Source organism: Culex pipiens, chromosome 3 (assembly GCF_016801865.2).
Source record: "Culex pipiens pallens isolate TS chromosome 3, TS_CPP_V2, whole genome shotgun sequence".
Lineage (NCBI taxonomy): Eukaryota > Metazoa > Arthropoda > Insecta > Diptera > Culicidae > Culex > Culex pipiens.
This window is the reverse complement of record NC_068939.1, coordinates 15,998,865-16,018,710: the sequence shown is the minus strand read 5'-3', so window position 1 is coordinate 16,018,710 and position 19,846 is coordinate 15,998,865. Positions and strand designations below refer to the sequence as shown.

At 35.2% G+C, this 19,846-nt stretch overlaps 2 protein-coding genes across 2 annotated transcripts; one reads left to right on the top strand and one right to left on the bottom strand.

Moving 5' to 3' along the window:
* The first annotated feature begins 9,442 nt into the window (after window positions 1-9,442).
* LOC120418036 (E3 ubiquitin-protein ligase parkin) lies at window positions 9,443-14,476 on the top strand. Its single transcript, XM_039580281.2, has 4 exons — window positions 9,443-9,867; window positions 9,932-10,375; window positions 10,443-10,591; window positions 13,713-14,476. The coding sequence occupies exons 1-4, from the start codon at window positions 9,610-9,612 to the stop codon at window positions 14,362-14,364; spliced, it is 1,503 nt and encodes a 500-aa protein (XP_039436215.1). The 5' UTR covers window positions 9,443-9,609; the 3' UTR covers window positions 14,365-14,476.
* LOC120418037 (neurogenic differentiation factor 1-like) lies at window positions 14,380-15,218 on the bottom strand. The gene has a single exon (XM_039580282.2). The coding sequence runs from the start codon at window positions 14,965-14,967 to the stop codon at window positions 14,485-14,487; it is 483 nt and encodes a 160-aa protein (XP_039436216.1). The 5' UTR covers window positions 14,968-15,218; the 3' UTR covers window positions 14,380-14,484.
* Between the last annotated feature and the right edge of the window lie 4,628 nt (window positions 15,219-19,846).

Genomic DNA, 19,846 nt, shown 5'->3' with positions numbered 1-19,846 from the left:
AAATATATAAATAACACTACACTCAAAGTTACCAAACTCAAAACTGATGCAAACAATAGCAAACAAAAAAAATACTACTCACAATTGAAAACCCAACACGTATAAATGTCTTATGTAAACATATTTTAACAAACCAGTAGCAGTGCAAAAAGCAGATAGTCAATGAAATATACATTTAACAAACAACCAAATACTCAGATAGCCACTTAGAAACAACTTTACAACAACAACAGCAAACAAAAGAAAAGGAAAACATTTATACATATTTAGAGCAGTAGAAAGCAGCAGCAGCAGTTACAACAGTATACAGAACATAAACAAAAATGATAAAAAAAACCACAAAACATGTATTAAGGTACCCCTCAACAGACGAACGAAACCTTTCCCCTTCCCGCTCAAAAATTATCGCGAGAGGTTCGAAATTGATAAACAAAACAAAAAAAAAGTCATAAATACAGGTAAGTTTACTCCCACTAAAAAAATAACACAAACACTCGAGAAAAAAAAAACAACCAGGAAGACGAAAGTGTGACGAAACGACACTCACACATCGAACTTTTTCAAACTAATCCACACCCGAAAGTAGCTTAAAGACACACGAACACACACACGCACGCGAACACACACACACACCGAACAACGCAAAACTTTGACTTGTACTATAAAACTTGTTAGAACGCATGATTTGAATTTTTTTTTCTAGCAAATATTTACATAACTAGTTACACATTGTTTCGTTCCTGGCGCATTGCTCGAGGTTGAAATTTTCGAGCGAATATCCGTGTGACTTTTGACTTTTTTTATATTTTTTAATTTTCTGGCTAGTAAAACTATCCACTTATCGCGCGAAGGCTCTTTGTATTGTTTATGAAAGCGGTAGCGAAAAGAAAAAAAGTAAAAAAAAACACAGAAATATATAAAACAAAACAATATTTTATATAAAAGTTGTGATTTTGTGCCAATTATCTAGTAAGTGACGTACTTATATTACTAGTATTGAAAATTATATTGACGATTTTAATAAAACTAATTATAGGCAAATATTGAATTTATTAAACAAAAAGGATCTATATCAAGCAAGTAACAGAGGAAACCACACTAATCGTTGTTTATAACTTTAAAATAACACATTTAAGCGAACGATATTTCCAATTTTATTCGTAAACAATCCTTACTTTGGTGATATTAGTGAACGAAAGAGAAAGAGTGTTATTTTTAAAAACTGACAGATGCAAAACTTTTATACTCACACGACACACGACACATTAACACATAAATTCATAGAGAACTGAGTCGAACGGCAGCAGCTAGCTAAATCAATCTTTGAGCTATTTTTTTAAATCAAAAGGACGCGTGAAATTCTTCCATTTTTTAACACGTAAAAAAAGAAAGGTGAGAAAAGCGGGTAAGACAGAAAGATAAACTTTAAATGATAAAGCAAACATGTGCACCTTAATAGCGAAAGCAAGACGAAACGTTTTTTCCGTAACTATTTTTCGTAAATTTTCACTTTTTAATCGAAAGAAATTGTAGGAAAACTCACACAAACTCACGAAGAACACACACACACACATTGTATACCGATTTGATGTATTTCGTACCGCGTATAAGTCAGCAAAAAATAAATAAATTATGATAAATTTAACCACAGATAAACAGAGTGCGCATTAACACAAAAAAACGTTTTTAGTGTATGATATTCATACTGGTTCTAAGCGAAAAACGAGGCTCAACACATACGTAACGTAATTTTGAAACAATCATTTTCGACAATTGTTTCGATTTGATCGTTCAGTGCCGAGAGTTAAACCTAAACCATTGTTTTTAAGAAATATTTCGCCTTCAACTTATATCACTTTTTAAACAAACAACAAATTATTAACGTAATAGACAAAATATTAAACAAATATCGAAAAAGTAAAGGATAAATATTCGTATAAATAATTACAAAAATAAATAAAATGGGCTTATCCAGACGAAAGCGAAAAGTGTCGAATGGTTAACACACCTTCTTCGGTTTATTGTTTACCTTTATCTGTCTGTCAAAATAGTGTTTTTGTTTTCTGTATGCAAAACGAACCGTGTTGTTTTGTTTTTTCCCTCTTCAGTTGTGTTGTTGTTTTGTACCCATTTTCCGTTCGCCCCGCCTACTAATCTCTCGAAACACCGTATTTAGGCAAAATTTTGTCCCGTCCAAAGTTTTCCGTATGTTTAATTTTGTTCCGTTTTCGTGATGTGGCTTTGGGTATTGACTTTTTTTTGTTTACAAACGTTTTGTGTAGTGTTTTCGCCAACCAAAAAAAATGCTTTTTATTTGTATCGAAATTGTGACTGTCACGCAAACGTGACACCATTTTTTTCCGTTCATCTTTATATGTTGTGTGAAAGAGTGCTTTTGAAACATGTAGGAAAATTTAGCGTTAAATAAACCGAACGAAATTACATGCAAGAGAAAAAAAAGTCGTGTAAATAAAATTTCACCCGAAAAGATTGCATGAAAGTAAGCCGCCGTTGTTACCTAGTGTAAGCGTATCGAACCGTCGTTGATTAGCTGTGTAAGTTAGAGTTACCAAGTTACCACTTCAAGCAGTTTGACAATCCGTACTTTTGTGTTCCGGAACCACGTGTCTTGCGCCAGTTTCCGACAGCAAAACAAAATCGAATGTTTTGACGGGACGCGAAGCGTCACCATGGAAACGTCAAACGATGTTGACGTGGAGGAGGCGTTGCTTTGATTTGAATCTTGATTCTGTGAAGACTTGATTAAATCTAACATTTGAGAAAATCTAAATTTTCGAAATGTCAGATTTACAGTTTTCCAGTAACATTTCCAAATTTTTTTAGCATATCGTAGCATAGAAAAGGTAGCAAAACTTTACCATTTTTTTAATTGATAACAATCCTAGAATAGTCACAGTTTAGCTAGCGACAGTGATAATACGGTAGTTAGTTAATAAAACCAAACTTATCCAACGTTTACACACACACACAAATACACGTTTTGTTAAGTAGATTAACAGTAGCGTATAGCGTAGTAGTTGTGTCAAAAGTTTTTGTTTGTTTTGATTTCGAATTTTCTCGCGGAACGTGTGTTACACCGTTTGATGAGGCGAAATCGGGTTTGTTGAGCACTGGAAAATGGAACTACCGTGTAATTTTATGCAATCGAACTAATTGGAACGTAACGTTTAAGGTACAGTTTTATTAAAATTGTAACGCAAATAATTGGCAAAACGAAAAGAAGCACAATTTCATAATTTTTATTCCTAAGATAAGATACTGTAATTCGATTTACGTGAATTATTATGTAAGTTTTTTGATAACCAATTGGTATTTTAAACATTTATCAGTTTTTATTCTATCAAATGGGGATTAAATCGATTCATTTCTTTAATTTTATCTACTTATAAATTTCCCACACTTTTCAACTTGTCCAGTTTGAAAATAATTTTCTCTTAACTTTTGTTCCCCGCAACCTCTCACACTCACATCGAAACACGCTCCCCCCCTTCTACGCAAAACAACTCTTCCCCCCCAACTCTTGTCCGATTGGATTTTTCTCTCATTCACAAATTTGCAAATTGATTAAATCTGGCCATTTTTTACTTTTTTCTTGTTTAATTGTAGGATCCCCGGTGTGGAAGCCTAGAGACATGATTAGTTTAGGTGATGCCCAGTGCTCTTCGACCGCACGTAGAGACGATTCGAACAAGTAAAAAAAAACACACTCACACTAACACAAGTATGATATGTCAAAATCAAACGAAAATGTATGAAGAAGAAAAAAGATTTTAAAGAAAGAAGAATATTTATGTTTGTAAGTCACGAATTACGATTTGGGGTTGTCATCGGAGTTGTTTCGCTGGCTGGCAACACGGAATTCGCACTCAACGAAACGGCAGTGTTGCCAGTTTGACCGGAGCGAGCAAACTGTGTTTGACAGCTCCATTGTTCTCGTAGCGGATAAACAAAACAGAAAGACAAGGAAGGCATGAAGATATATTAAATTGTTATGTGAAATTTGTTGCATCTCATATGACTGACAGGAGGGTAGAGAGCGAATGCTGGACGGTGAAAAAAAAAATCCGACTTTAATAGAAAAAAAAAACTAAAATCGCAAATTATATGACAGAAACTAGTGAGCAGCGTCAGTAAGAAAAAAACGAGCAGAACAGTACTTAGTGATAATTTCTTATTGCAAGCCGTAGTTAAGAAAGGAACAAGTTTATGATTATCATTATTATTATTATTATGAAATGAAAACGAAGATATAATAATAACCATACAAAGAGAAACTTTAAAAAGAATACAAAACACACTCACACAAAAAGTATCACACACTCACACACACTTGAATGTCGGTTAAAGTTGTATCCTCAAAACAAACAAAAAACTCAAATGAATAAAGTAACGATGAATGGTTTACCTTACTTGGTACACTTTTGATATTTTTTAAATAGAAAGAGCGTGTAAGTCAAGGGGCACCTTACAGCTATATTAGCAGTAATGGCAACTTTTACGGCAGCATCGTTCATAAAAAAAACTCAGTATTCTGTGAGCAAAAATTACTCTTTTTCACACTATTTGATTGTGAATTTCGAAAAACATAAAAGCAAGCAAAAATAACCTTTGATTTTGGTCGTGAAAATTGTTAGTGAAAAAACACACACAAACACAAACACACACAGTGAGAGCGAGAGAGAAAGAGCAAGAAAGAGTAAGCAAAAAAAATCAGTTATAAATAACATGTAATACATACAAGAAAAAAAGGGAATTGAATTTTATACATTGTGAAACCGATTGGACGCATTTAATCCCACGAACGAACGAGTTTGACGTTCTCCTAAAGAACGTCAAAAAAAAAACTGACGTTCGGCGCGAGATGACATAAAGAAACACAAGTGAAAAAGTTGTTTTTGTGTTGCCATAAAACGTGAGGGAGTGCAGCAAAATTCGATAATCACTATCAATTAAACTAGTTAATTAAAGAGTTTTTCCTATATTGGTTCATGAAATTTTTCTATAAAAACAAACCTAGCGATTTTAGATACCAATTGAAAGTAAACAATAAGAGCATCCACGACAAGTGAAAGAAAGCCAAAACACGTATACCTTGAAAAGAAAAACTGAAAAGGAGGCTAAAATTTCAAAATTTTATTTGAAATTTTTAATCACTAACCACACCAGCAAATAAATCTCTCCTATAAAAAAACACACTCACACACACAAGCACGCACGCAACCACACCAACACTCGCTCACATTCCTTCCTTGAGTCTTGGTAGAGTTCTCAATCGAAGCAGGCCGACCTTGCTCAGTAGACACTCACACACCCACACACTCACACTTATGGTAAACATTTAGGAAAAAAAAGTCTTGCAATCCCGCAAATGAACGAAGAAAAAAAACTCTAGTTAAAATACGTATATTTCCTTTTACATAAAAAAAAACAAGTAAACAAGTAACAAAAACAGACAACTGCACGCGTTCTTTCCCTCACAGAAGTATTTATAAAAATATACATACAAAAAGCAAAACCAACTTGAAACATTATTATTAAATACTTTAATAATAAAAGTGAAACGAAAAGCGACAAAAATAATTGATAAACACAAAATTCTGCAAACAAAACGATCTTTTAAAAACAAAAATTAACTACTCTAGCACACACGGGACGGGAGTTAAAATTGAAGAACTAAACATGAGAGAATAGTGTGTCATGCAAAACATAAACACAGACGACGAGTTAATTTTAACAACAATCTCAAACGGTCTCCAATTTTACCCCAGAAGTTAAATTACTCAAACACACACACGCAACGCACTCACACAAGCATTTTGTTTCCAACCTCTCTTTCGAACAGCGCGCTGTTGATTGCATACATGTAGGAACACAATTCTAGTTAAAAATAAATCCAACTTAAAGACACAGCAAAACAAAAGAACGGTTACATGAATTTCACGTAAAGTTACACTAATACACGCAGTGACTGTGCCGTGCAAACTTTTCGTTTCTTGAAGCCAAATCAAAGCATGCTTCGACGAAGACCCCTTTCTTCCACACACTCACACATGTAAGCAAAAGAACCATTGTGCACTCACACCCGCACATACGCGCACACCTGTAAAAACCAAGTAACTCTCTAGCCGACTACTTTCCTTACACTCAGAAAAAAAACAACCAAACACAGGACAAAAGGTGACGCAAAGCCAAGCAAACACATGATTGCGTTAGGAAATACAATTAACAAAACAAAACAAAAAAGTCTTATAAGAAAAGCAAAGAAAACAAATTACCACAAAAAAATTGTTACCCAATCAATAATCTATGGTTATCATACACAGAAGAAAACACACAAAAAAACGGCAAGCAAGCAAAGAAAAAAAAGAAAACAACTTTATAAACAAAAAATAGCTAATAATTAATTCAGTGGTTCTTTATATAAAGGGGTAAACGAATACAAGAAAGCAAGGATCTTCACCAAGTCACCGTAAATCCTTCTTTTTTTATTTCAAAAACGATGCGAAAGGAGAAAACAACACAGACACGAATTAAAAAGAAAAATGATACTAGGACACACACACGCAAACATACACGTATAGCCACACACACTACTTAAAAAGAAAACAAAAAAGAAACGAAAAAAAAACTTTAAAAATGATGCGAAAATTATCACACAACAAAACCCCGACACTTGCCCCTCCCTTCCCCTCTTGTTTTGGTTCAACTCATCCCGGAAGAATGCAAAAACAAACAAACAAAAAGCAAAACAAAAGGCGAGAAATGATACACACAACAAAAAAAGGAAAACAAACAACTGATGCAAACACAAAAAGGGAGAGAACAAAATTGTGCCAATTAACGGAAAAGGAAAAACGCACGACAGAAAGTCGCAAATCGATTGATGAAAAGATGAGAAAAAAAAACTAAAAATGGACGTACTGTAAAATGCAAACGAAACCACGCGCAGTAATGCTAGCAGAAAATGGAAGAAAATCACAAATGAAAACGATGAAAGCGAAGCAGCAAAAAACGGATGAGAAGGAGATGATGAAGAGGAAGATGATGATAAACGATGATAATGAAGATGAGAGTAAACTGATTCTTGTTTATTTGTTTTGTAACTTTTTGAGATGTCTAAGTATTCAATAAATAAAAATAATTATACACAAACTCAAACTATTTTTTTTTTTTCATTTGTTTCCGAGTAAGTATCACAAAAGGTTTTTTTTTTGTTCCCTAAGTCTAGATTTCATTTGTAACTAAAAACTAAAAACTAAAAACTAAAAACTAAAAACTAAAAACTAAAAACTAAAAACTAAAAACTAAAAACTAAAAACTAAAAACTAAAAACTAAAAACTAAAAACTAAAAACTAAAAACTAAAAACTAAAAACTAAAAACTAAAAACTAAAAACTAAAAACTAAAAACTAAAAACTAAAAACTAAAAACTAAAAACTAAAAACTAAAAACTAAAAACTAAAAACTAAAAACTAAAAACTAAAAACTAAAAACTAAAAACTAAAAACTAAAAACTAAAAACTAAAAACTAAAAACTAAAAAACTAAAAACTAAAAACTAAAAACTAAAAACTAAAAACTAAAAACTAAAAACTAAAAACTAAAAACTAAAAACTAAAAACTAAAAACTAAAAACTAAAAACTAAAAACTAAAAACTAAAAACTAAAAACTAAAAACTAAAAACTAAAAACTAAAAACTAAAAACTAAAAACTAAAAACTAAAAACTAAAAAACTAAAAACTAAAAAACTAAAAACTAAAACTAAAACTAAAAACTAAAAACTAAAAACTAAAAACTAAAAACTAAAAACTAAAAACTAAAAACTAAAAACTAAAAAACTAAAAACTAAAAACTAAAAACTAAAAACTAAAAACTAAAAACTAAAAACTAAAAACTAAAAACTAAAAACTAAAAACTAAAAACTAAAAACTAAAAAATAAAAACTAAAAACTAAAACTAAAACTAAAAACTAAAAAACTAAAAACTAAAAACTAAAAACTAAAAACTAAAAACTAAAAACTAAAAACTAAAAACTAAAAACTAAAAACTAAAAACTAAAAACTAAAAACTAAAAACTAAAAACTAAAAACTAAAAACTAAAAACTAAAAACTAAAAACTAAAAACTAAAAACTAAAAACTAAAAACCAAAAACTAAAAACTAAAAACTAAAAACTAAAAACTAAAAACTAAAAACTAAAAACCAAAAACTAAAAACTAAAAACTAAAAACTAAAAACTAAAAACTAAAAACTAAAAACTAAAAACTAAAAACTAAAAACTAAAAACTAAAAACTAAAAACTAAAAACTAAAAACTAAAAACTAAAAACTAAAGACTAAAAACTAAAAACTAAATTTTTGTATGGAAATTGTTCACGAAAGAGGGAGGGGGTGGCCTGAAATTTTCAAAGAAGTATCCACGTGACATATGGATAAAGCAAAATATTATACAGTCCAGACTCGTTTATCCGAAGCCTCGGATATCCGAAGTTTCAATAATCCGAAGTTTTGATAATCCGAAGGTTTCTATGGGACTTCGGATAAAGGAATCACGAACCAAAATATTTTTTTTTTGTTCTATTTTTTTTCTTGTTTCAAGTATTAATTTCGGGTTCTGCGACCCCATTTTAGTCAAATTTGAATAGTTGATTGCCTTTTAAATAAAAAATGCATTTTTTCATTACTCGTCACCACCATATTGGCCGCCATCTTAAATTAAAAATTTCGTGAACCATCCTAATTTTCAACCAAACCAAAAGTTGCCCCTTTCCATTTGCAACAACTTTTCTGAAGACACCAAAGCTCCAAAACATCACCATTTTTCGAAAAAAATATTTTCCACTTTGCGATCTAGACCACTTTGCAGTGTTATTTCCAGAGCAACATTTGAAAGGGGCGGTACGACATTGCTCTTACGGCCTTTCATTACACGCGTTTAAATGGGACGAAAGGCCGTAAGAGCAATGTCGTACCGCCCCTTTCAAATGTTGCTCCAGATTTATAATGAGTTGCTTCGAAAAAGGGTTGAAAACACGAGATATCAAATCTGATGGAGCTGCATGGTATCTAAGGTTTGGGCCACCCCATTCCCAAAGCTCTGAATTGTTGCTGCTTTTCCCCGGCTGAGCTTTTCCCGCCATGCAAACCAAAAAGCTCTTACTCGTGAAATCCTCTCTCACTTGCTCTCTCGAGTCCCGAGAAAAGAGAGGAACGGGGCACAGTGGGCAGAAGTGAGTTTATTTTATGATTTTTATTTTCAGGTCAAATTTTGTTGAGTTTATATTTTCAACGTGGATTCAAAATTAAAGTTAAAATTCGATCTATAATTTAAGAAAAAAAAATGAGATCAAATTTTTCACTGTGCAGTGTAAGTAGAGAGAAAAATCAAACAAAGCAAAACGTCAAACTGGGTTTATTTTTGTTTTGGTTTTTGCATCGCTCAGCTGGTGCGTAGTCGAAGAAGTGCTGCTGATTTATTTTGATAGTGCCATTTTTGGAAGAAGAAACCTCCGACGCGTAGTTATGCTCCCGTGTTCCGTGGCCGTCCGCCGGTTCCACTAACGTTACAGCATCCTTCCCCACGTCGAGCCATGTTCGATATCGTCAACTTCCTGAAGAATCTACTGTACAACATGTTGGCGATATTCAGCTTCAGCCGGAAGAAGCTCTCGAACAAGCTGAGCATCTACGTCAAGTCCAACACCGGAAGCACGCTCTCGGTGGACCTGGAACCGCACATGGACATCAAGGACGTGAAGGAGATCGTCGCACCGCAGCTGGGTTTGGCCCCGGACGAGCTGAAGATTATCTTCGCCGGCAAAGAACTCTCGGACACGATCACAATTAGCGTGAGTGTTATGAAAAAAAGGGTTGCGTCATCAAGGTAATCAAAAATGTTTTCTTTCCAAGCAGGAATGTGACCTCGGCCAGCAATCGATTATTCACGCGGTCAAGGCCAGGCCGACAATTCCTTCTTCTCCATCGAAAAACTTTCAAGCGAACGGCAAACGCCGCCTGAACAGTATCATTTCCGAAGAATCCCCGGAAGAACCGTATCCAGCCGGTTCGTCGAAGCCCCTCTGCGAAACCATGTCCGACCTGGAACTGACCGAGGTAAACGAGCGGACGCCCGGAACAAATTCCATTTCTAACGAACCTCCGGCGGAACGTCGCAAAGCGAACTTCTTCGTGTACTGCTCGCAGTGCGAAAAGGTTTGCACCGGGAAGTTGCGCGTTCGGTGTGGCATCTGCCGGAGCGGTGCCTTCACCGTGCACCGCGATCCGGAAAGCTGGGACGATGTGCTCAAGAAGAAGCGCATCACGGGACACTGCGAAAACTATGAGGTGCCTTGTGTGGTAGGTTCGAGGGGGGGGGGAGGGGGAAACAATACCAATGACTCATTTCAGAATTGTTTTTTTTTAGGAAAATGAAGCCGGCGATCCGCCGTTTACGGAGTTTTACTTCAAATGTGCGGAGCATTCGTCCAGGGGAGAAACGGACTTTGCGGCTCCGTTGAATCTGATCAAAACGAACCACAAAGATATTCCGTGCATTGCGTGCACGGACACGAGGTAAGTTTAATTTGTAGTCCAAGGTAATAAAGGTCGTTGTAAATAGGGTAATTGTCCCTTCGCGTAGAAAAATAAGGCATAAAACGTTTAGTTGATTTGAAAATCAAGATTTTCGTATAATCAACGGTAAACGTCAAAACAACTTTTTCAAAAGATTCACTTTTGCGGGAATTTCAGGGCAAGATCTCCTAGGTGTACTGAGCCCGTAATCCCAAATATGAGCCTGATTGGTTGTGACAGTTTCAAAAATGGATTTTTCTTCATTTTTCTTAAAATTTGCAAGGATTTAATGTGTGTGGGCCACAGTAAAGCTAGCATGTTTGATGCTACTGTCAAAGATTGGTGGTGTCCTATGCAGCTAGGACCTTTGGAAATTTAATCTAGAAATTATTTTTTTTTAGCAAACAAAGATCTTGACTTCTTTGGTGCTATTTTGTAAGAACTGGACATTATTCAACAAACCTGGAAAATTGCTTGAACTTCTTCAGGGGAAAACATAAAAAGATTGAATATTCAAAATAAAAATGTAAAATTAAAAAATTACAAAATCTAATCATAAATTCAGAAATAAAAAAAAAATACTATTAAGAATTTTCGAATATTCTGAAATCTAAAATTTGAAAACAAACTAAAATATTGAACTCTAAAATTCTAAAATACCTCAATTAAATTTTTAAATTCCTAAATTGTTAAATTCTGAAATTCTTAAATTTTTAAATTCTTAAATTCTTAAAAAAAAACCTCAGCGAAGTACGAGCGCAGCCGTTCCTGCAGCTGGACAGCCTACGGTTCCAGCGGAAAACTCAGCGTTCCCTCCTGGTTGGGGGCGTTCGTTCGCCAGCGTGGTCGCTGCCGGTAGCGGCAGTACGGCCCAGCAAGAAGTCACCGGGGAAGATCTCTTCACCCTGCCGGAGTTCTTTGCTCTCGCGGGGGAGATGATGACACGGTTTCGGAGCTGCCGGAACAAGGCGGAACAATTCCTGGCCCTTGGGGAACTGATGATCAAACACATCTACAAAGGATAAATAACCTGTGATCTAGATATAAGCTTTCTCTTCCTCTATCCCCTTTCCTTTGCCATTTCTGTAAGTTTTTTTTTTTTGAATTTTTCTTACTCTTGCTAGTGCCTTAGTTAAAGAAATAATTGTTCCAAAATGGATTAAGATGCAACACACAGCTGAAAGGAACTCCAAAACTCTGTTATGCACTTCAAAATAACTCATTGTATCTTGATTATTCACCAATAAAACCGAATTGAATTGAATTAAATTCTTAAATTCGTAAATTCTTAAATTCTTAAATTCTCAAATTCTTAAATTCTCAAATTCTTAAATTCTCAAATTCTCAAATTCATAAATTCTTAAATTCTTAAATTCCATTAAATGCCATTTCACCATCACTAGTTTGTTCAAATTTTAGATAACACAAAACCTTTCATTTTTGAGTCATAGTTTAGTGAAATTTAGAGAAAACTAAAAAGTTGTTATTTGATTATCTTAAGTTAAGTTAAAATTTTCCAACCTAAGCTTTTTTGTTATGAATTTTAGAACTAGTATTTAAAAATTCCAGAAATTAACAATTCCAAAATTAAAAAAATTAAGAACATCAGAAGTAGTTTTCTAATAATTAATTTAATTTTTGACCATTAAAATTTTTGATTTTTTTTTTCATTTTTATATATTTGATTTTTTGAACATTTGAATTTTTTAATCATTATTTTTTTCTGGCAAAACTTATTTGAAATTTTTTTCTATGTGTACAGTCCAAACTCCGAAGGTCTCGACAAAAAATCACTTCAATAATCGAATCATGAAAAAAAAATTCGTTGTCTTATTTTTGATTGTCGAGCTCAAGTATGACCCCCGCGGCCAATATGGCAGGGACGAAACATTGAAAAAATTTATTTTGTTATCTAATAGGTAATATGCTATTCAAATTTGTCTAAATAGGGGCGCAGAACTCGAAATTGATGTTAAAAACAAGAAAATAAAAAAAACGATTTTTTTTGTTTTACTTGATTCGATTATCAGAAGTCCCATACAAACCTTCGGATAATCGAACCTGGACTGTATTTTATTCTCAGCAAACGACCACGACCAATTTTAGATCAAATTTCTGAGGAGGGTGGGGCAACTGAAAACCCAAAAAAATATAAATTTAAACCAATATATACAAAAAAAATAAACAGCATTAAATTGTTGCAAAATTTGGCCTGAAAGACATTTAAATACATCAGCAATAGCGATTTTTTCAAAAAGAAATGAATTTTGTTGTAATATTTTTAAGATCATCAAAATTCCCTGACCCAGCTTAAAATTCCCTGTCTTATCCAGGCCAAAATAAAATTTCCCGACAATTCCAGGTTTTTCCTGACTTTGCCAGAAATCGACACCATGGTTAATTTATAAATATTGTTTTTTTTATGTTTTTTTTTTATTTTTGAACTTTTAAATTTTTTAAGCTTAAATTTTCCGATTTTTTTTTAACTTACAATTATAGATTTTCCTTACGACTTTTTCCTCTCGTTTACTCCTCTTATTTCATTCTTTCGAGATTATACTTCTTAAGTTTCGGCCTTTTGTAGAAATTCAATATTTTTAATCAAATAAATACAAAATCATAAAATTGTAAATAGAAAAAAAAAATTTTCGTTTCCTTATTTTGGATCGTCAAGCGAAAATATGACTTCAAAAATTATTTATGGGATTTCTTAATTCAAGATGGAAACAAACATGGTGGCGATGGACTATTGAGAATATTACTTTATTTGGTAGTAAAACAGGCAATCAACTACTCACATTTAACTTATTTGGGGTCGCTTTTTGACCTTAACAATAAGCAAACAATAAACGATTTTCCATGATTCGATTTTTCAAAAGTTTTTTGTAGAGCTTCCGATGGTCGAAACTTTGAATAATCGAGGCTTCGGATAAACGAGTCTTAACTGTGTCATGCATTTTCAAAAGTGTCCAATCAATTGTATCATTTTTTTTCAGTAAAATTGTTTCAAAATAAATTTAAAATTGAAAAAACTCGAAAGCGTCAAAAAATACATCGGACAATTATGCGTTGAACAACGATAAACTACTGATAACACGTGTTATCCCCCCTCTCATTCCAGCGACACCGTCCTCGTTTTCCCGTGCGCGGCCGGCCACGTGTCCTGCCTGGACTGCTTCCGCCAGTACTGCGTGTCGCGGCTGCTCGAGCGCCAGTTCCTGGAGCACCCGACCCAGGGCGGCTACACGCTGCGCTGTCCGGTGGGCTGCGACGCGTCCTACATCGAAGATGTACACCACTTTAAGCTACTGTCGAAGGAACAGTACGACCGGTACCAGCGATTCGCGACGGAAGAGTACGTGCTGCGGAACGGTGGCGTACTGTGTCCCCAGCCGGGTTGCGGAATGGGGTTGCTGGTGGACGCAGACTGTCGCCGGGTGCAGTGCCAGAACGGGTGCGGGTTTGTTTTTTGTAGAAGCTGCTTGCAGGGTTACCACATCGGGGAGTGTCTGGAGACGCCCACGGCGAGCTTGGGGACGGCGTCGGGGTATTCTATCGATCCGCTGCGAGCTTCGGAGGCCCGCTGGGACGAGGCGTCCAAGATTGCCATCAAAGTGACGACGAAGCCGTGTCCGCAGTGCCGCACTGCGACGGAACGGGACGGCGGCTGTATGCACATGGTGTGCACCCGGTCCGGCTGCGGGTACGAGTGGTGCTGGGTGTGCCAGACGCCGTGGACTCGCGACTGCATGGCGGCCCATTGGTTCGGATGAGCGGAAAAGATATTGTTTATTTTGTCTATTTATTTTGCACAACTTTATTGAGATTAGTCGAAATTGCAAGTGATATACGATTTATTTTATGAAATATAAATATTTTCCATCAAAAAGAGACTATTCAATCCCCCAAAAATCCACCTCACCGGTTACGCACAGACCGCAACACCCGTCCAACCCGAAAATCTCATTCCTCGTCGTAGAACACCTCCGACACTGACACGGTTCCACCAGTCCAACCCGCAGCTCCCCGTCCAGCGTCATCCTCGTCCTCAGCAGATTGGCCGTGTTCGGACTCAACCGCATGCCCAAAATCGCAACCAACTCCTCGAACCCGTACCGTCGATCCTCCCGCAACGCTTCCGACAGTGCCCAAATGTAATTCCGCGCCAGCCGGAGAGTTTCAATCTTCGACAGCTTCTGGGGCGCCGTGTGGTCACACCTGGTCACGGTCAGCTGCTGCGGAAGTGGCACGCAGCTGCGCAACCTGTCCAGCGCGTCGTTCAGCCCGTGCATCCGGTTCCGTTCGCGCTGGTTTGCCTTGGTCCGTCGGCTGCTGGTGGCAGGTTTCGTCCGCGATCTAGATTGGCTGATTTTCATCGTGATACTGAATGGGGACTGAGAAGGTGGCGCATTTTCCGGGCTAATCTAATTTTCGTTTCCCCCCCACAGGTTTTCCACGAATCACGTGGTGGTGGCTGGTTATCAGTTCTTTTTTGATGGGGGCACTTCAAACGGGACGCTGATAAGGATGTTTACGGTTGCTTTTAGTTTGCATAATTGGGATTAATAAATAGTAATTGCTGAAAGGGGAAAAGCTATTACCCTCTGCTAAAAGTTCTTCGAAATATTTCTTGGAAAATTAATCGGGATTCCATTTTTCCCATTGTGTGTTGATGAAAAATTAAATACAGTTATGCCCCGATTAGGGCCTCGTGGCGCGGTGGTTAGCGGTTTCGGCTGCCGATCCCTAAGTTGCTATGGGGCGCGGGTTCGATTCCCGCCTTATCCTCCTGGCCTTCTATCGGATGTGGAAGTAAAACGTCGGTCCATTTGCGTAAAAGAGGTTTTGGATGACTCACCACAAATAACCTTCGGACGCCTAGAAATGAGCAGAAACTTGCAACAGAGACCACAAAAGACCCGGGGGTCGTTAAAGTGGATTACTTTGCTTTTGCCCCGATTATGATTCGTTCAGCTGCCTCGGTTAAAGACGACCCGTTTATGCGAACAGGGGCAGTACAATCCTAAGAAAAATCATCAAAACTTTAAAAATCGGGATGATATCACCCATCCACTGCAGTGATAATTACATGAAAATTTTCACAAAAATACGTATTTTTCCTGTTCTTTGAAAATTGTTAATTGGGTATCAAATGATCGGTACGTATTTTCAAAAAAAAAACTAAAAACTTATGTTTTAACAATCAATCAAATGATCGGGATTTTGTCATACATTTCGAAAGCAACATTTTTTTTTTTTGAAAATATTCAAAATTTTCAGAAAACAACGTATTTTTTAAGAAAATATCCAAAATTTCAATATTTTACAATATGCGTATCAAATGATCGGGATTTTTTTTATTCATTTCGAAGGTATTAACGCATTTTTTTTAAATAACTAAAATGTTCAATAACATATGTCTTTGGGAAAAAATACTCAAAATTTCGATTTTTTCAATATGGGTATAAAATAATCGGTTTTTGCCTTCCTCACCTTACTGAGGAAAGGCTATAAAATCACTCGAAAACTGAACTTCTCAATAAGACCTCCTAGACCCACCTTCATGTATACCTATCGACTCAGAATCGAATTCTGAGCAAATGTCTGTGTGTGTGTGTGTGTGTGTAGGGATGTGGGTCTGTGCACCAAAAAATATGCACTCGATTATCTCAGCACTGGCTTAACCGATTTGGACCGTTTTGGTCTCATTCGATTCGTCTTGGGGTCCCATAAGTCCCTATTGAAAATTATGAAGTTTAGTAAAGTACTTCAAAAGTTATGCTAACTAAACGATTTTGACTAAAGTCCGGAAGATTGTAAAAAGGGTGGTTTTTGTAAGAAACCCCAGGATGTTATACATGTTTAAAAGACCTTTCCAACGCGACCAATACATTGAAGATCTGACAACCCTATCAAAAGTTATAAGCACTTAAGAGTTATTTATACACTTTTTGGAGGCTAGTTCTCAGATATTTAGATGAAAACGTATTCCAAATATATCATGCGACCTATCTTTGGATAGGTAATTTAAAGACCTTCCCACGAGCGTGTCTATTTTGGATAGCATTACCCTTTGAATGAGAGGAAGGCACCAACCACCTAAGGGTGGATTAAGTAGCGTTTTTTTCTTACATTTCGATAGTAATAATATTTTTTTGTGAAATACAAAAAAAAATTTTTTTACTGTACAGTTCAGACTTGATTGGATAAGCCTCGATTGTCCAAAGTTTCGATTATCCGAAGGTTGTTTGTATGGGATTTTTTGTTTATTTTTTATTTTTTTGTTTTTAAATTCGAGTTCTGCGACCCCATTTCAGCCAAACTTGAATGGTTGACTGGGTATTGAATTAATAATGAGCAATTCTCTACCAAAACCAAAAATGGTTTTTGTTTGTATTTTTTTATTTGGCTCAAACTTTATGGGGGCTTTCCCTATGACCAAAGAAGCTATTTTGTGTCATTGGTTCATCCATACAAGTCTCCATACAATTTTGGCAGCTGTCTATACAAAAATGGTACGTAAATATTCGAATAACTGTAACTTTTGAATGAATTTTCTGATCAATTTTGTGTCTTCGGCAAAGTTGTAGGTATTGTTGAGGACTGCTGAGAAAAAAAATAGGTACACGGAAAAAAACTGCCGATTTTTTTTCACAAAAACTCAATTTCCCAAAATACGTATTTTTTGATTTTCGAGATTTTTTTATAAGTCTTAAAGGACATACCCGCAACTTTTGAGACATAGAGAAACGTGGTCAAATAATCTCCGCCGAGTTATGAATTTTTGAAAAACAATGTGATTTTTGGAAACAATTGAAGTTCCATGCAAAAACAAATTTGACATTATTTTTTAATGCAAAATTGAATTTGCAATCGAAAAGTACTTTAAAGATTTTTTGATAAAAGGTTCTGTTTTCAAGATATAGCCACCGAAAGTTTGATTTTTGCAAAATATTTGCAGTTTTTCAATTTTTAAAAATAGTAACCATAAGTGACCATTTCTAATTTTCTTTTTTTTAAGTTCAGAAAATTTGCTATAAAATTGTCTAAGAGACATTGAAGATTGGACCTCAGGTTGCTGAGATAGAGCCGCTTTAAGAAAAAGAAACACAAAAATTGAAGTTTTCATAATCTCACCAAAATAACCCACCATTTTCTAAAGACGATATCTCAGCAACTAAGCGTCCGATTTTCAATGTTAATCTAATCTAATCTAATCAGACCCTAGCGCAGCCAATCTTTCGAAGGGATCCTGGAGAGTGCCTTAGGTTAAGATGACGCCTAGCACTCTTCTTGTCATTTATTAACATTTGTAGTGCGCCATTGCATTGAAATGCATTGAAACATCACAAGCGTTAAAGCGGCCAGGCCTACTGCGTAAAGCCGTATCGCAGAGATGATTCGTAATTGGGTTGAGTTTGAGCACTGAGTGTTCGCACAATAACACAATTCTGAATCGACAGGGGAGGAAGAAGCGTGGGGACACACCACCATACGCTCCGAGATTTTGGTTGTATTCGTTGGGAGCACCATGCTAAGAATGTTTGGTACTCCGGGACCCTCTGGGATGGGACATTGTATTTCCACGAATGCCCTGAACACTATTTTGCCGTGGTTATAGCGCCACAACTCGCTCTCTGTAACAGTATTCCTAATTCCAGTCCACGCTCACCAAGTCGTCAAGGCCTAATGGTTAGTATTTTTGCTTACCAATTCAGAGGACGGAGGATCGAACCCCGCCTCGAGCGGCTTGGATTTTTCGTTCATATTCATCATTTCAAATTAATGTGTTCTTAACATTCTCGTTGGGAGCAGATGGGCATCGAACCCAGAACCATTCGCTTACAAAGCGAACACCGTAACCAGTCAGCAACGGCCGCTCCCGCGTCCGATTTTCAATGTTAAAACATGAAACATTCGTGAAATTTCCCGATCTTTTCGAAAAAAGTATTTTGATTTTTTTTTAAATCATGACTAACATTTTAAAAAGGCCAAACATTGAATATTACGCAACATTTTTAACAAACTATTTTTTTTAAATAATAATCAAAATTTCAGCTTTTTACTAAAAAAACCAATCATGATACCCATATAAATAAAACTGAAATTTTGATTATTTTTCAAAAGTACGAAGTTTTGTGGAAATTTCGAGCATTTGAAAAACATCATCAAAATTTGGGAAAAATTTGCAACTATTTTAAAGACACTTTGTTAGAAAACAAAATTTTAAGTATTTTTTTCAGAAATACGTAGTTTTGTTAAAATTTTCAGTGTTTTACAAATAATTATTACTATCGAAATGTGTGAGAAATTTCCGATCATTTGATACCCATATTGTAAAATAATAAAATTTTAAGTATTTTTCCCGAAAATATGTAGCTTTGTGAAAATTTCGAGTAATTTAAAAATGTGTGTTATTACTTTCGAAATGTATTAAAAAATTACGATCATTTCATACCCGTATCACAACAACAATATTTTTTTAGTTTTTTCTTCGAGAAAAAATGCATTTTCGGGAAAAATACGTTTTTAATGTTTATTAAATTTTAATTTTTTTGTATGGAGCGTAACAAGGCCTTCGACCTCTCCCTCCAACTGCGTTACTTAATGAAAGAAGGCTCCCTAAGCTCTGTATTTCAGTTATGCACGTCTCGGTTTTGCATCCCATATGCGGTGCTCAACCGAGGCATGACTGTATTTTGGATTTGCTTATTTGAATGCGACTTTTATGTTGTATTCGATGCACTGAATGAATGAATCAAAATGATCAAATCAAATGAATGAGTGAATGAATCAAAGTGATCAAATCAAATGATTAAATTTTCTAGCAGAAAATGAAAAAAAAGTGATAGTCCAACTCAAAAATTTGCAATAAAAGAAATTTAGAAAGGGACCATCCATAAACCATGTGGACACTTTAGGGGGGGGGGGGAGGTGTATGGCGATTGTCCACGATCCGTACAAAAAAGTTTTTTTTTGTATGGACAATTGCCCACGAGGGGGGGGGGCTGTCCACGTCGTTTATGGATGGTCCCAAATTCAGAAATTGAATAAGATTTCAAAAATATGTATTTGTCATATAAAAAAAAACAAATATTTGAAAATTGGGAAATAAAAAAAATAAAAATGTACAAATAGCATGAAAAAAACAATCAATCAAATTCAAACATACAACAATAACCAAAAAAAAATAAAAAAAATTATGATTTACAAATACAAAAAAAAATAAAATAAAAAAATAATGAATTCTATTAA

Coding starts and splice junctions, on each gene's coding strand:
- LOC120418036 (XM_039580281.2), top strand. CDS start 9,610: ATGTTCGATATCGTCAACTTCCTGAAGAATCTACTGTACAACATGTTG. Junction 10,376..10,442: donor ACTATGAGGTGCCTTGTGTG/GTAGGTTCGAGG, acceptor GTTTTTTTTTAG/GAAAATGAAGCCGGCGATCC. Junction 10,592..13,712: donor ATTGCGTGCACGGACACGAG/GTAAGTTTAATT, acceptor CTCTCATTCCAG/CGACACCGTCCTCGTTTTCC.
- LOC120418037 (XM_039580282.2), bottom strand. CDS start 14,967: ATGAAAATCAGCCAATCTAGATCGCGGACGAAACCTGCCACCAGCAGC.